The following is an 11,248-nucleotide window of genomic DNA, read 5'->3' as shown; positions in this document are numbered from 1 at the left end:
TGGAAGATCTTCCTCTCTGTCTCTCCTCTCTGTATATCCGGCTTTCCAATAAAAATGAATAAATCTTAAAAAAAAAAAAAGAAAAAGAAAGGAAAGAACGTAAGAGGGGAAAGAAACAGAGAGAGATGTCGTCCATCTGCTGATTTAATCTCCAAATGGCCAAGCCAAAGCCACAGGCCAGGAGCCCTGCAGAACACTCCCATGTGAGGAGGTGGTCCTTGAGCCACCGTGTGCTCTGCTGTTCCAGGTGCTGTGCAGAGAACTGGCTTGGAAGACAGGCTGCAGGTGCTTGCCCCATCGCCCCCTCCTGGCCACTGGCCGAGCCTTCTGCCCTGGGGAGGCCCAGAGGATGGGCTCAGGCCAGCGTCCCGGTGTGTGTCTGTCCGCACATACTTGGTCCTTTCCTGACCCAATGCAGAGCCATACCCAGCCACGACAGATCAGAAGCATGGGTGGGTGGGCTTTAATGCAGTTCTCAGAGGAAGTTCCGGGTACAGCCTTTCTGGGAAGGAGGCAGGTATGTGGTCCTAAGACAGGGAACTGGACAAGGCCGAACAGTGTGCGGGTGCCAGTAGCACAGTCCCCGTTGGCTGTGTGGCGGAGAGAGGCCACCTCTCCTGGGCTGGCCTGACTTCGCTGTGTCCGCTTCCAGAAAGACCAGGAGATCCTTCCCTTCTCCCCAGGGGCAAGTAGCTTGTTTAATCTTTGTTTTCGAAATTGCCAGTTTGGTTATATCTTAGAAAGTAGCCGTTGGTTTCATGTAGTTCAACCGAATATTATTATACGTAAATTCATACATAGGCAAACAGTTTTATTTATTTAGATGCATTTGGTTCACTTCAAAGACAGTTACAGAAAGAGGAAAAATGCATGCTTGCATCTCATGGTCGACTTTGCAGATGTTGCAACGTCTGGGGCTTGGCCCAAGGCCGGGGGCTTCGTCTCGGTGTGTCACACAGGATACCCAAGTGCGTTACCGTCCCAGGCACGTCAGCAGGGGGCGCAGTCAGAAACAAAACAGCCAGGACTGGAATTGGGACACCATTGCAAGATGCCCCCTGCCTCAGCACCCTGGGCCGCAGGCTGGTCCTGGCAACTATTTCCTAGAATAAGATTATTCTGTTCAGATTATTCTATGGAAATTTTTATACAGTATCTTTTGGGCAACTTTCCAAACTGGAGCACACACCCCCTTCATTCTTTTTCTTGGTTATTTCTGCTCCATCTGATGGGCATTTATTAGTATTTTTTTATCAATGCTACGGTTGACTTTTGCCTGGCTTCCTGTTTATGATGGGTTATTTAGTTCAAGCGAGTCACAGGGAAGACTTGACTTTTTATATAATTATCAAATATAGTCTCTTAATATATATTTCACATGAGCCTTTTCTGTAAGAGGCGCCTAGTGGCTAAACTTCTCACCTTGAACGCGCCAGGATCCCATGTGGGCACCAGTTCTAATCCAGGCAGCTCCACTTCCCATCCAGCTCCCTGCCTGTGGCCTGGGAAAGCAGTCGAGGACGGCCCAAAGCCTTGGGACCCTGCACCCATGTGAGAAACCAGGAAGAGCTCCTGGCTCCTGGCTTCGGATCGGCGCGTAGCACCAGCCATTGTGGCTGCTTGGGGAGAAAACGAACAGACGAAAGATCTTCCTCTCTCCTCCTCTGTGTATATCTGACTTTCCAATAAAAATAAATTCAAAATAAAAATAAATAAATAAATAAAAGAAGGGACTTCAGAAAATTTGTGGAGAATGAAATCCATGCTTGTGAATGCATTTCAAAGACGGCCACCCCAGCTTCCCATCTGAGCACTTGGTTTGAGACCCACATTCTTGGGTCTGGTTCCCTGCCTGAGAAGACAGTGGAAGACGGCCAAGTGCTAGGGCCCCTGCACCCATGGGAGAAACTCAGAGCAAGCCCTAGGCTCCTGGCTTTGGCTTGGCTTAGTCCTGTCCTTCGTGGCCATTTGGGGGAGTGAACCAGCTCTCAAATAAGTAAACAGATAGGCTGTACATCTTTTTTAAAGGAAGATTAATGTACGCTGTTTCACTCCCGTAAAGTCAGCGTTCTGCACTGCCCAGGGCTCGTTGAGCCGCTCCCAAACTGTTGCTCAGCAAGGAAATGAGTTGGGAGTTTTCTTCTTGGGAGCAGTCATTGTCACAGTGGGTGTGTCCTAGTCAGACAGATCCCCTGCAAACTTCTAGGCAGTACTGATGAACTGGGTATTTGTTTTGACATAGTTTGTAGGCCAGGCTGCGCTAGTTTCCTGAGCCAGGAGGTCTTCCTGGATGTGCAGCCGGACCCTTGACCTCGGAGGCTGGACGCTGGACCCTGCCTGGGGAGAGCTGAAGCCCCTGGCAAGTTCCTGGAAGGAACGGTCTCTGGTTTTCTGTGTGCCGGGGAGCAGGAGACACATCCAGAGCGGGCACAGCGAGACCGAGTGCCAGCCTGGCACCTCGTCACCTGCTCTTGCTGGAGGTTTGTGAACGGGGTGTCCCCGCAGGGACCTGCTCGACCCTGAGTCTGTGTTCTCTTCCAGGCTGGCCGATCGCACATCCGGGAGCAAGAGGGGAGAGGGGAGCTGCCCAGCGCGGCCTGCGCCATGGATCCCAAGGTCAGACTCATAAGATTCTTATACAAATGCTGTGGAAAGGGGGCGTGAAGGTGGCTGTGAGTCAGCCGGGTCCTCGGCTCTATCTCCTTGGGTCCGTTGCCCCAGCCCAGGCTCTTGTTTGATAGCTTTGCAAAGAGGAGCATCACATTTAACCACCAGCTTATCATCCCTGACCCTGAGAGCCAACAGAAGCGCTCGGTGCCTGGAGGGGTCTCCTTAACAGAAGCGCAGGAATGCTGCGGGCCAGACATGCAAACAGCAGAGACGATCTTGGCAATGACCCCTTATCCAGGTCAAAACCATCAGCGGTCAGAACACGGTGCTTGGGGCTCCGCCAGTGCTCAGACGCCCCTGACCCGTGTCGGAGGCCTGTGCGTAACTCCTGACTCCGGCTCCCTGCGCACTTAGCCATGGGGTCTCAGGTGGTGGGCTTCCTGCCTCCCCCATAAGGAGACCTGTTAGGGTCCTGGCTCCTGGCTCCTGGCTTCAGTCTCTGCCTAGGTCCATACAGGCAGCTGGGCATTGAACCTGAGGGTTGGAGCTTTCTCTGCCATTTGCCTCTTTGTGTATATATAAATACACATGTAAGAAAAAGAAAGGCCAGTTTTGCTTGGTGCCATCGGAAAGCTGCCCGGCAGTCCTTGCCCTGCCACATTGCTCCCCCTTCTGTATTCCTGAACACCTGCAGGTTGGAGTCACCCCATTAACCTCTGCGGGGTGCATTTTCCTAAACCATCCCCTTTGTAAGTAAACCCAGCCCTGGGCATGGATTTTATCAGGTTATGATGCCTCTTCTTCTTTTCTTTTAAGATTTATTTATTTATAAGGTGCAGGGACAGAGAGAGAGAGAGAGAGAGAGCCTCATCTGATCTTTTACTCTCCAAGATGGCCAGCACTGGCCTAGGCCAAAGCCAGGAGACTGGAACTCCATGCTGATCTCCCTCGTGGGGGTAAGGGGCCCGAAATTACATTTTTTTTTAAAGATTTATTTATTTTATTACAAAGTCAGATATACAGAGAGGAGGAGAGACAGAGAGGAAGATCTTCCGTCCAATGATTCACTCCCCAAGTGAGCCGCAACGGGCCGGTGCGCACCAATCCGAAGCCGGGAACCTGGAACCTCTTCCGGGTCTCCCACGTGGGTGCAGGATCCCAATGCATTGGGCCGTCCTCAACTGCTTTCCCAGGCCACAAGCAGGGAGCTGGATGGGAAGTGGAGCTGCCGGGATTAGAACTGGCGCCCATATGGGATCCCGGGGGTTCAAGGCGAGGACTTTAGCCGCTAGGCCACGCCGCCGGGCCCAGGGCTTATTGTTAACTGGTCGATAGAGGGCACCAGAGGTCCCACACCTGGCGTGTCCTACATTCTGTCTGTGCTTAGAAGCCAAAACTTCCCACTCGCTTCCCAAGCACACTGCCTGCTTTGTGGTCACTCCATTCTGTCTGTGCCGTGCCTGTGCGCCCAGGTGGACACTGCTGGCAAGCACATGGCGTCGTGGGTGACCCTGGTCACCTTATCTGCCCATGAAACCCCTCTGTCCCCTCCCAGGCAGCTCTTTTCTTGTGGGAGCTGGGACTGTGGGCGTTTGCTTCAGCAGAGTCGAAGGTGGTGCCCAGGAACAGGTTCCCAGCTCCAAAGGAAGACCTCGGGCAAAAGTTGCTTGTACTGGTTTCTGGGCCACGGACCAGCTTTCAATAGCAGAAGTTTCTTCCCCTGTGGTCCGGGGTGCAGGGTTCGCTGCACGGGGTTTCTGGGGGCTCTGAGCAGCACCTGTACCCCCCTGGCTGCCCTCAGGAAGCAGTGGCAGAGGAGCCGTGCAGCAGAACCGCACGTCCCTGTTTGGCATCTGCAGGTGGAATTGGCTAAAGCGGGCCCTCAGCTCGCTTGCGGAGCACTGATGCCCCTGGGGCTCCTGTGGGCTCCTGCCTGCTCAGCTGTCAACAAGGCCTCCAGCTGACCCTGGCCCTGTTTCCCACTCTCCTTGCCTCCCTCTCGTCTTAGGTTTGCAATGGTCCAGGCCTCGGAGACGAACACATCACCAATTTGCTGGTGTTAGGCTTCCTGCAGAGCTGTGCCAGCCAGAGTTTGCATGATGAGCTGCAGGCGCTGGGCAGGGAGCTGCTTACGCCAATCACACTAGCTGCTGATGCCTACGACGATGAGCTGCAGACAGATGGCAACCGGGCCAGCCAGTTCCATGGTGGGAGAGCAGGGGCAGGTAGGCACGCGGCTGAAGCTGGGCTCTGCCATCGTCAGTGGCATGTGGGCATCTGCGGGCTGGGAGGGACTCGGGGTGCCTATAGGACACACATTTGCTGTGTGCGCCATTGCGTCCAGCTGTGCTAGCCTCCGGGACCGCCTTTTAGGGTGAACACATCAGAAAGGACTCCCGTTCTGAGAAGCCAAAACCCCTTTTAGGTGTTGGGGCCTGAAACTAATATGGAATAGTGTGTATTATCAGCTCTCCCATGTAAATCAAAGTTTGGGAACCATTTGGATTCTCTGACCTAAGGCATTCTCAAACTTGGATATATGCAGTTCCCAGCACGCAGGGAGCTTTTGGTAACCCTGGGGGCAGGAGACAGGTGTTCAACCCGATGGTCAGCATGCCATGTCTCCCATCAGAGTGCCTGGGTTTGGTTCCCAGCCTGACTCCTGACTCCAGCTTCCTGCTGACGCAGACCCCGGGAGGCAGCAGTGACTGCTCACGTAGCCGGCTGGCACCACCACATGGGAGATCTGGATTGAGATCCTAGCTCCTAGCCCATCCTCATGGTGAGCAAACTGATGGATGGCAAGTGGTTGTCTCCCACTCTCAAAAACACCAACCCGTGGGTCCTTCCTACACAGGTCCTGGTTTGGTTGCTGCCACAGGGCGTTCGCGAACACAGCCCTAAGCCTTAAGCCTAAGCCTTCCTCGCAGGTGACTTGGACACTTTAGCCCTGAGCAGGTCCAGCTGAGCCCCACTGCTGCTCTGGGATGCATTTTTGAGTACAAGTGGTAGCTGGTTTTGGTGACCCATGGTCTTTCAGGTACATCACAGTGTTCCGAGCCTCATTGCTGCGTGAGGAAGTGTTGGTGGCTAGGGTGGGCTCATCAGAGGTGGAGTGAGGGCCCCCCAGAGCCTGGCCTCCCTGGCGCAGTGTCGCATCTGTCTCCAGACCTCCGTGCCTGCCTCAGCCGGAGTTCCCATGCCCATGGTCAGTGGTGCTGTGTGGGCAGAGGCTGCCCCGGGCTATGTACAGGCTGGAGTCACACAGGACACTTGGAAATGTGCTGCCCTTGGGCTTCCTGCCTTCCTCACAGGTGACTCAGACCCTGGTTTGAGTCCTCGCCAGGGGCCCAGCGGCGTGGCCTAGCACCTAAAGTCCTTACTTTGCATATTCCATATGGGTGCCAGTTCTAATCCCAGCACCCCTGCTTCCCATCGAGCTCCATGCTTGTGGCCTGGGAAAGCAGTCAGGACAGCCCAAAGCCTTGGGACCTTGCAGCTGCGTGGGAGACCTGGAAGAGGCTCATGGCTCCTAGCTTCAGAGCAGCTCAGCTCCGGCCATTACAGCCGCTTGGGGAGTGAACCAACGAACAAGAGATCTTCCTCTCTGTCTCTCCTCCTCTCTGTACATCTGACTTTCCAATAATAATTTTTAAAAATCAGTCTTTAAAGATGTAAAACAAAATAGAGAGTCCCTACCGCAGGATCCAGCTGTGCCATGTCCCTTTGTGTAGGGGGTTGCACTGCCCTCTGGTGGCCATGGAGTACACCAACAGCTCCCTAGCCAGCAAGTCTCTGGGCTGGCCCTGAACAGAGAAGCACTCGATCGTGAGGCAAGGTCTAGGCTCAAAGCTGCTGCAGACGCCAGCCAGTCTTGCTCTTCTCCACACAGGCCCTTCCTTGCCTGTAGACCTGGCTTGGCTTCTGTGCAAACTCAGTGCAGCGCTGGTAGCACACGGGCCAGCCAAGCCCCTGACCGTCCACGGCGGCCAGCAGCGCCGGAGAGGCTGCAGCCGCCCTGAGTTCATTCACTTAGTCCTATGCACATCCTGACGGCTCGGAGCTCGAGGCCCGAGGGGAGGAACACAGGTGCACAGCAGGTGGAGAGGTTGCAGGATAGTGGATGAGGTGCAGACTCAGGCCAGCGATGCTATGAGAAGTCGGGGGCGGGGGGCGGGGGGCGGGGACCTCTGACCCCCAACGCAGTGTTGTCGGGTTCTTTGGGGAAAGTGGAAAGACAGAATGGCGGTAGCTTAAGCAGAAGCTGGGAGCTGTGAAAGCCCAGGCCCTGTGAGAGCTGCACTGAGTGAGTGTAGCAAGCACTTGGACAGAGACCATGTGAAGGAAGTCGGCAGTCAAGGAGGCCAGGCTGTGTGCGACTCGTTGCTCCGGCAGAGGCCAGCACCGGCAGAGCTGTTCTGCATTCTTAAGAAAATTCATTTCTGCACTTGAAGAGTTAAGCGCACGAGAGACAGAGAGGGAGAGAGACAGTGAGAACCTTCCATTCGCTGGCTCACTCTCCAAGGGGCTACCGCAACAGCCAGGGCTGGACCAGGCAGAAGCCAGGATCCAGGAACTCCATTCGGTTCTCCTGGGTGTGTGCGGCGCCCCAAGCACTTGGCCCATCCTCTCCTGCTTTCCCAGGTGCCCCAGCAGGAAACTGGAGTCTTCAGCTGGGTTAGGAATGGTGTGTTTGGCCACTAAACGAAACACTCGACCCCGGGGTTTTAAGAAGTGATGCTGTGTTGGTACTTCACATACCACGGTCAAGTCCATGGGGAGGCCAGGGAGCCACACGGAGCCTGGCATTTCAGGAGGCACCCGTGCAGGCTCAACAGATGTCAATGCAAGCTCCCATAACAGAAGCTTAGGGTCCGGGGCTTGCTAGGAGAAGGGACTGGGGGACAGTATGCATGCCTCAGCCACCCTATTAGCAAAGGAGTAGGGTGCCTAATCCCGGGGCAGGACGGTTGGCACAGCATCTTCCAGACACTTCTTATATGCCGATGCCTGAAATTGGCAGCCACACTTAGCCCTCAGGGGGCCCACACTTTTGAATAGCCAGCAAGCTGAGCCTGCCTATGGGCAGGTGACTGGAAAGAGGCCTGTACCTCCAGCCAGTATTTGGCTATGACCTCTGCCCAGACCCAGGTCTTCCCAGCAGTCTGGCTGCAGAAGCAGAAGGCAGCTTTGTGGGCTGGGCTGGGCTGGGCTGGGAGAAGGTGTGCACTGGGGTCTATCTGAACCTTCTCTGTCTCTGACTCCCTCCGCCCTGACACTCAGATTCTGAGAGCCAAGAGGAGGTCATCAGGAATATCGCCAGGCGGCTCGCCCAAATTGGGGACAGGATGGACCGCCACATCCAGCCAGGCCTGGTGAACAACCTGGTTGCCGAGTTCAGGAACGGGCGGTCGGAGGAGGTGAGCAGAAGAACAGGACCCACCCATGCCTGTGGGAAGTGGGAGGGCTTCTTGGACCATCAGTTGGACGGACAGTCTGTGCTGGGCACCGTGAGTGCCAGGTGTAGGGCTTTGGTCTGGGGGAGTGGAGTCGCAGCAGGGCTGTCGGTCAGAACTGCTGTGATGTAACCAGAGTTAGGGACCGAAGCCTGTGAGAGGACGAATAGCCTGCAGGTGACTGCCAGGAGTAACTGACCCGTCCTTCAGCCTTAGGGATTGTAATGCAGCCTCCGAGAGAGAACTGTGAGTTTTGAAGATTGTTAGTTATTTATTTGGAAGGGTGACAGAAGTCTTCCATCTAATGGCTCTCTCCCCACATGGCTACAACAGTGGGGGCTGGGCCAGGCTGAAGCCAGGAACTCCGCTCGGATGGCCAGTGCCCAAGCACTTTGCACCATCCTCTGTTGCTTTCCCAGGACATTAGCAGGGAGCTGGATAGAAGTGGAGCCGCCAGGACTTGAACTGGTGCTCCAGCATGGGATGCCAGCTTAACACGCTGCGCCAGAAGCTCGCCATCACCCAGACAGAACTTCAGATCGCTTATCCAGAGACATACAGAGCTACCCCTCTGTAGAACAGCTACTGCTGTTAGGCTGGTGCTGTAGGGAGACAGGGATGGGTCCATGGCGGGGTGTGCCCTTCCAGCAGCAACCTAGCAGCGGGTAGAGCGCCAGAGCCCAGAACCGCAGGCACACACCTGTAGCTAGAAGAGAGGAGGGTTTCACTCAACAGCTGAAAATCCAGGCAGCACCCGGATACACACTCATGAGTCAGGGTCGGCCACGGAGCCTCCTGGGGTCCCCTACCCTCTCGGCCCTGGCTGCAGAAGTGCCTGGCAATGCTGTGGCATTTCAGAGGGCACCCTTGCAAGCTCCACAGGTGTCAATTCAAGTTCCCATGATACAAGTTTCTCCCAAGGGTCACTAATCCACTGGTCTGTGGTCTGCTGCCTGTCCCATGGGCAGGAGTGGGACTCAGAGCTCCCAGGGCGTTGGGCCTGCGACCCCTGAGAGAATTGGCTCACATTTTTTTTTTCCTTAGTTGTATTTATTTTATTGGCAAGGCAGATTTATAGAAAGGAGAGACAGAGAGAAAGATATTCTGTTTGTTGGTTTACCCCCAAGCAGCTGCAACAGCCAGAGCTGAGTCAATTCAAAGCCAGCCAGGAGCCTCTTCCGGGTCTCCCCATGGGTACAGGTGCCAAGGCTTTGGGCCATCCTCAGCTGCTTTCCCAGGCCACTAGCAGGGAGCTGGATGGGGAGTGGAGCAGCCAGGACATGACCCAGCGCCCATATGGGATCCTGACGCTTGCAAGGAGAGGACTTCAGCCACTAGGCTACTGCACCAGGCCCTCAACTTTTATTCGAGTTTCTCAGGGACAGGAGTGACTTGTGCTGGGGTGGGAACCCTCTGACCCGAGGGTCCTATCAAAGCAGCCACAGGTGGAAAAGCAGTGTCTCCAAGCACAGTTAGTATTGCTAATTGCATATTGTTCTGGAATGGTGTTATCAAATATCCCAATGGCCCTGAGCCAAGAAAAGGTCCCCTCCACTGGTGAACGCAGGGAGCCAAACAGGGCTTCCCGTTGTATCGCCCTCTAGTGCCGAACCTTGGCGTTGCTGCTTCATGCTGGGCGCTGGGGGCTGCTCCCGAAGGAAACGGTGTAGTAAGCCCCCCGTGCCTTGCGACCCTTCACAGGACAGAAGGAAGCAGCTGGCCTCAGCTGTGGGGCAGGCGATGAAGACGTGGCCTGCAGACATGGAGAAGGAGAAGGCCATGCTGATGCTGACCATGCTGCTGGCTAAGAAGGTGGCGGAGCACGCACCGTCCCTGCTGCGGACCGTCTTTCGGACGGCGGTGACCTTGATTCACCAAGACCTGCTCGTCTACGTGAGGAACCTAGCTGGCAATGTGAGAACTGGCTGATGTGCCCCAACCACTTCCTGCCCGGCGGGAGGGCTCTGCGGTGGAGGGGTTCACGGGCACCTGCGTGCTCAGGTCCTGAGCTTTGTTTGTGGCGGGACGGAGGAGCACAGCTGGGGAAACAACAGGTGTCTTCAGGTCACCTGTCACAAGACAGGTGTGATTCCAGTGTTTAAGTAACTTGTATTTGTTTGTTTGAAAGGCAGATAGACAACAGAGGAGTCTCCATCTGCCGGTTCATTCCCCAAATACCAGGGTAGGCGTTGGGCAAAGCTGAAGCCAGGAACTTCCTCTGGGTCTCCCACATGGGGAACAAGGACCCAAATACTGCAGCCATTGTCTGTCACCTCCCAGGCTCTACAGGGGCAAGAGTCAGAATGGAAAATGGAACCGGGGCCCGGCGCCGTGGCCTAGCGGCTAAAGTCCTCGCCTTGAACGCCCCGGGATCTCATGTGGGCTCCAGTTCTAATCCCAGCTGCTCCACTTCCCATCCAGCTCCCTGCTTGTGGCCTGGGAAAGCAGTTGAGGACGGCCCAAAGCCTTGGGACCCTGCACCTGTGTGGGAGACCTGGAGGAAGTTCCTGGCTCTTGGCTTAAGATCGGCGCAGCACCGGCCATTGTGCTCACTTGGGGAGTGAATCATCAGATGGAAGATCTTCTGTATCTCTCCTCCTCTCTGTATATCTGACTTTGTAATAAAAATAAATAAATCTTAAAAAAAAAAAATGGAACCGAGGCTTGGAGTCTACGTGCCCAGAAATGAGCCGCAGGCCCACAAGCTGCACATTTGCCACTGTGCCCAGTTCTTAAACATGCTTAATGGGGGGATGGGGAAATGGGGCGTTTGACATCTCCAAGGTCATCAGTGTGCCACTTGGCCATCCGCATCCCGCATCCAGGTGCCTGGGGTCAAGTGCCACCTCCCTCCCAGTGTCTTGCTGACACACACCCTGCGAGGAGCATTGACTGTCAGTCCCTGCCGCTCAACTGAGAGACACAGACGAAGGTTCCTGACTATTGTGAGCCTTGGGCAGTGAGCCAGTGGCCAAAGAACTCCATCTCTACCTTTGAAATAGAGTAGATGAACAGGTAGCATCTAGCTCTGTTAGTGTTTGCTGATAAGCTTCGAGAACCTTCCCTGTGTGTCATGGTTATCAGTTAGAGGAGGGTGACTGGGACAGCATGCACAAGGGCAGTCTGCAAACATCCTGGGCACCTGTCAGAGAGGAAGGTGTGGCCGTTGTCCCCCAAAGTGA

At 55.1% G+C, this 11,248-nt stretch overlaps 1 protein-coding gene across 2 annotated transcripts in view; it reads left to right on the top strand.

Annotated features, from left to right (window-relative positions):
• Positions 1-2,551: 2,551 nt before the first annotated feature.
• BID (BH3 interacting domain death agonist) overlaps positions 2,552-11,248 on the top strand; it is a 90,270-nt gene continuing 81,573 nt past the window's right edge. For both annotated transcript variants that reach the window (XR_009244335.1, XM_058656136.1), the window contains exons 1-4: positions 2,552-2,616; positions 4,619-4,835; positions 7,894-8,030; positions 9,768-9,980. Coding sequence is in view for 1 of the 2 variants with exons in the window: in XM_058656136.1 (XP_058512119.1) it covers positions 2,605-2,616; positions 4,619-4,835; positions 7,894-8,030; positions 9,768-9,980 (579 nt within the window). In the remaining variant the exon portion in view is untranslated. The remainder of the gene's footprint in view (positions 2,617-4,618; positions 4,836-7,893; positions 8,031-9,767; positions 9,981-11,248) is intronic.

This window comes from Ochotona princeps, chromosome 27 (assembly GCF_030435755.1).
Source record: "Ochotona princeps isolate mOchPri1 chromosome 27, mOchPri1.hap1, whole genome shotgun sequence".
NCBI classification, from domain to species: domain Eukaryota; kingdom Metazoa; phylum Chordata; class Mammalia; order Lagomorpha; family Ochotonidae; genus Ochotona; species Ochotona princeps.
This window is presented reverse-complemented; position numbering and strand designations above follow the sequence as displayed.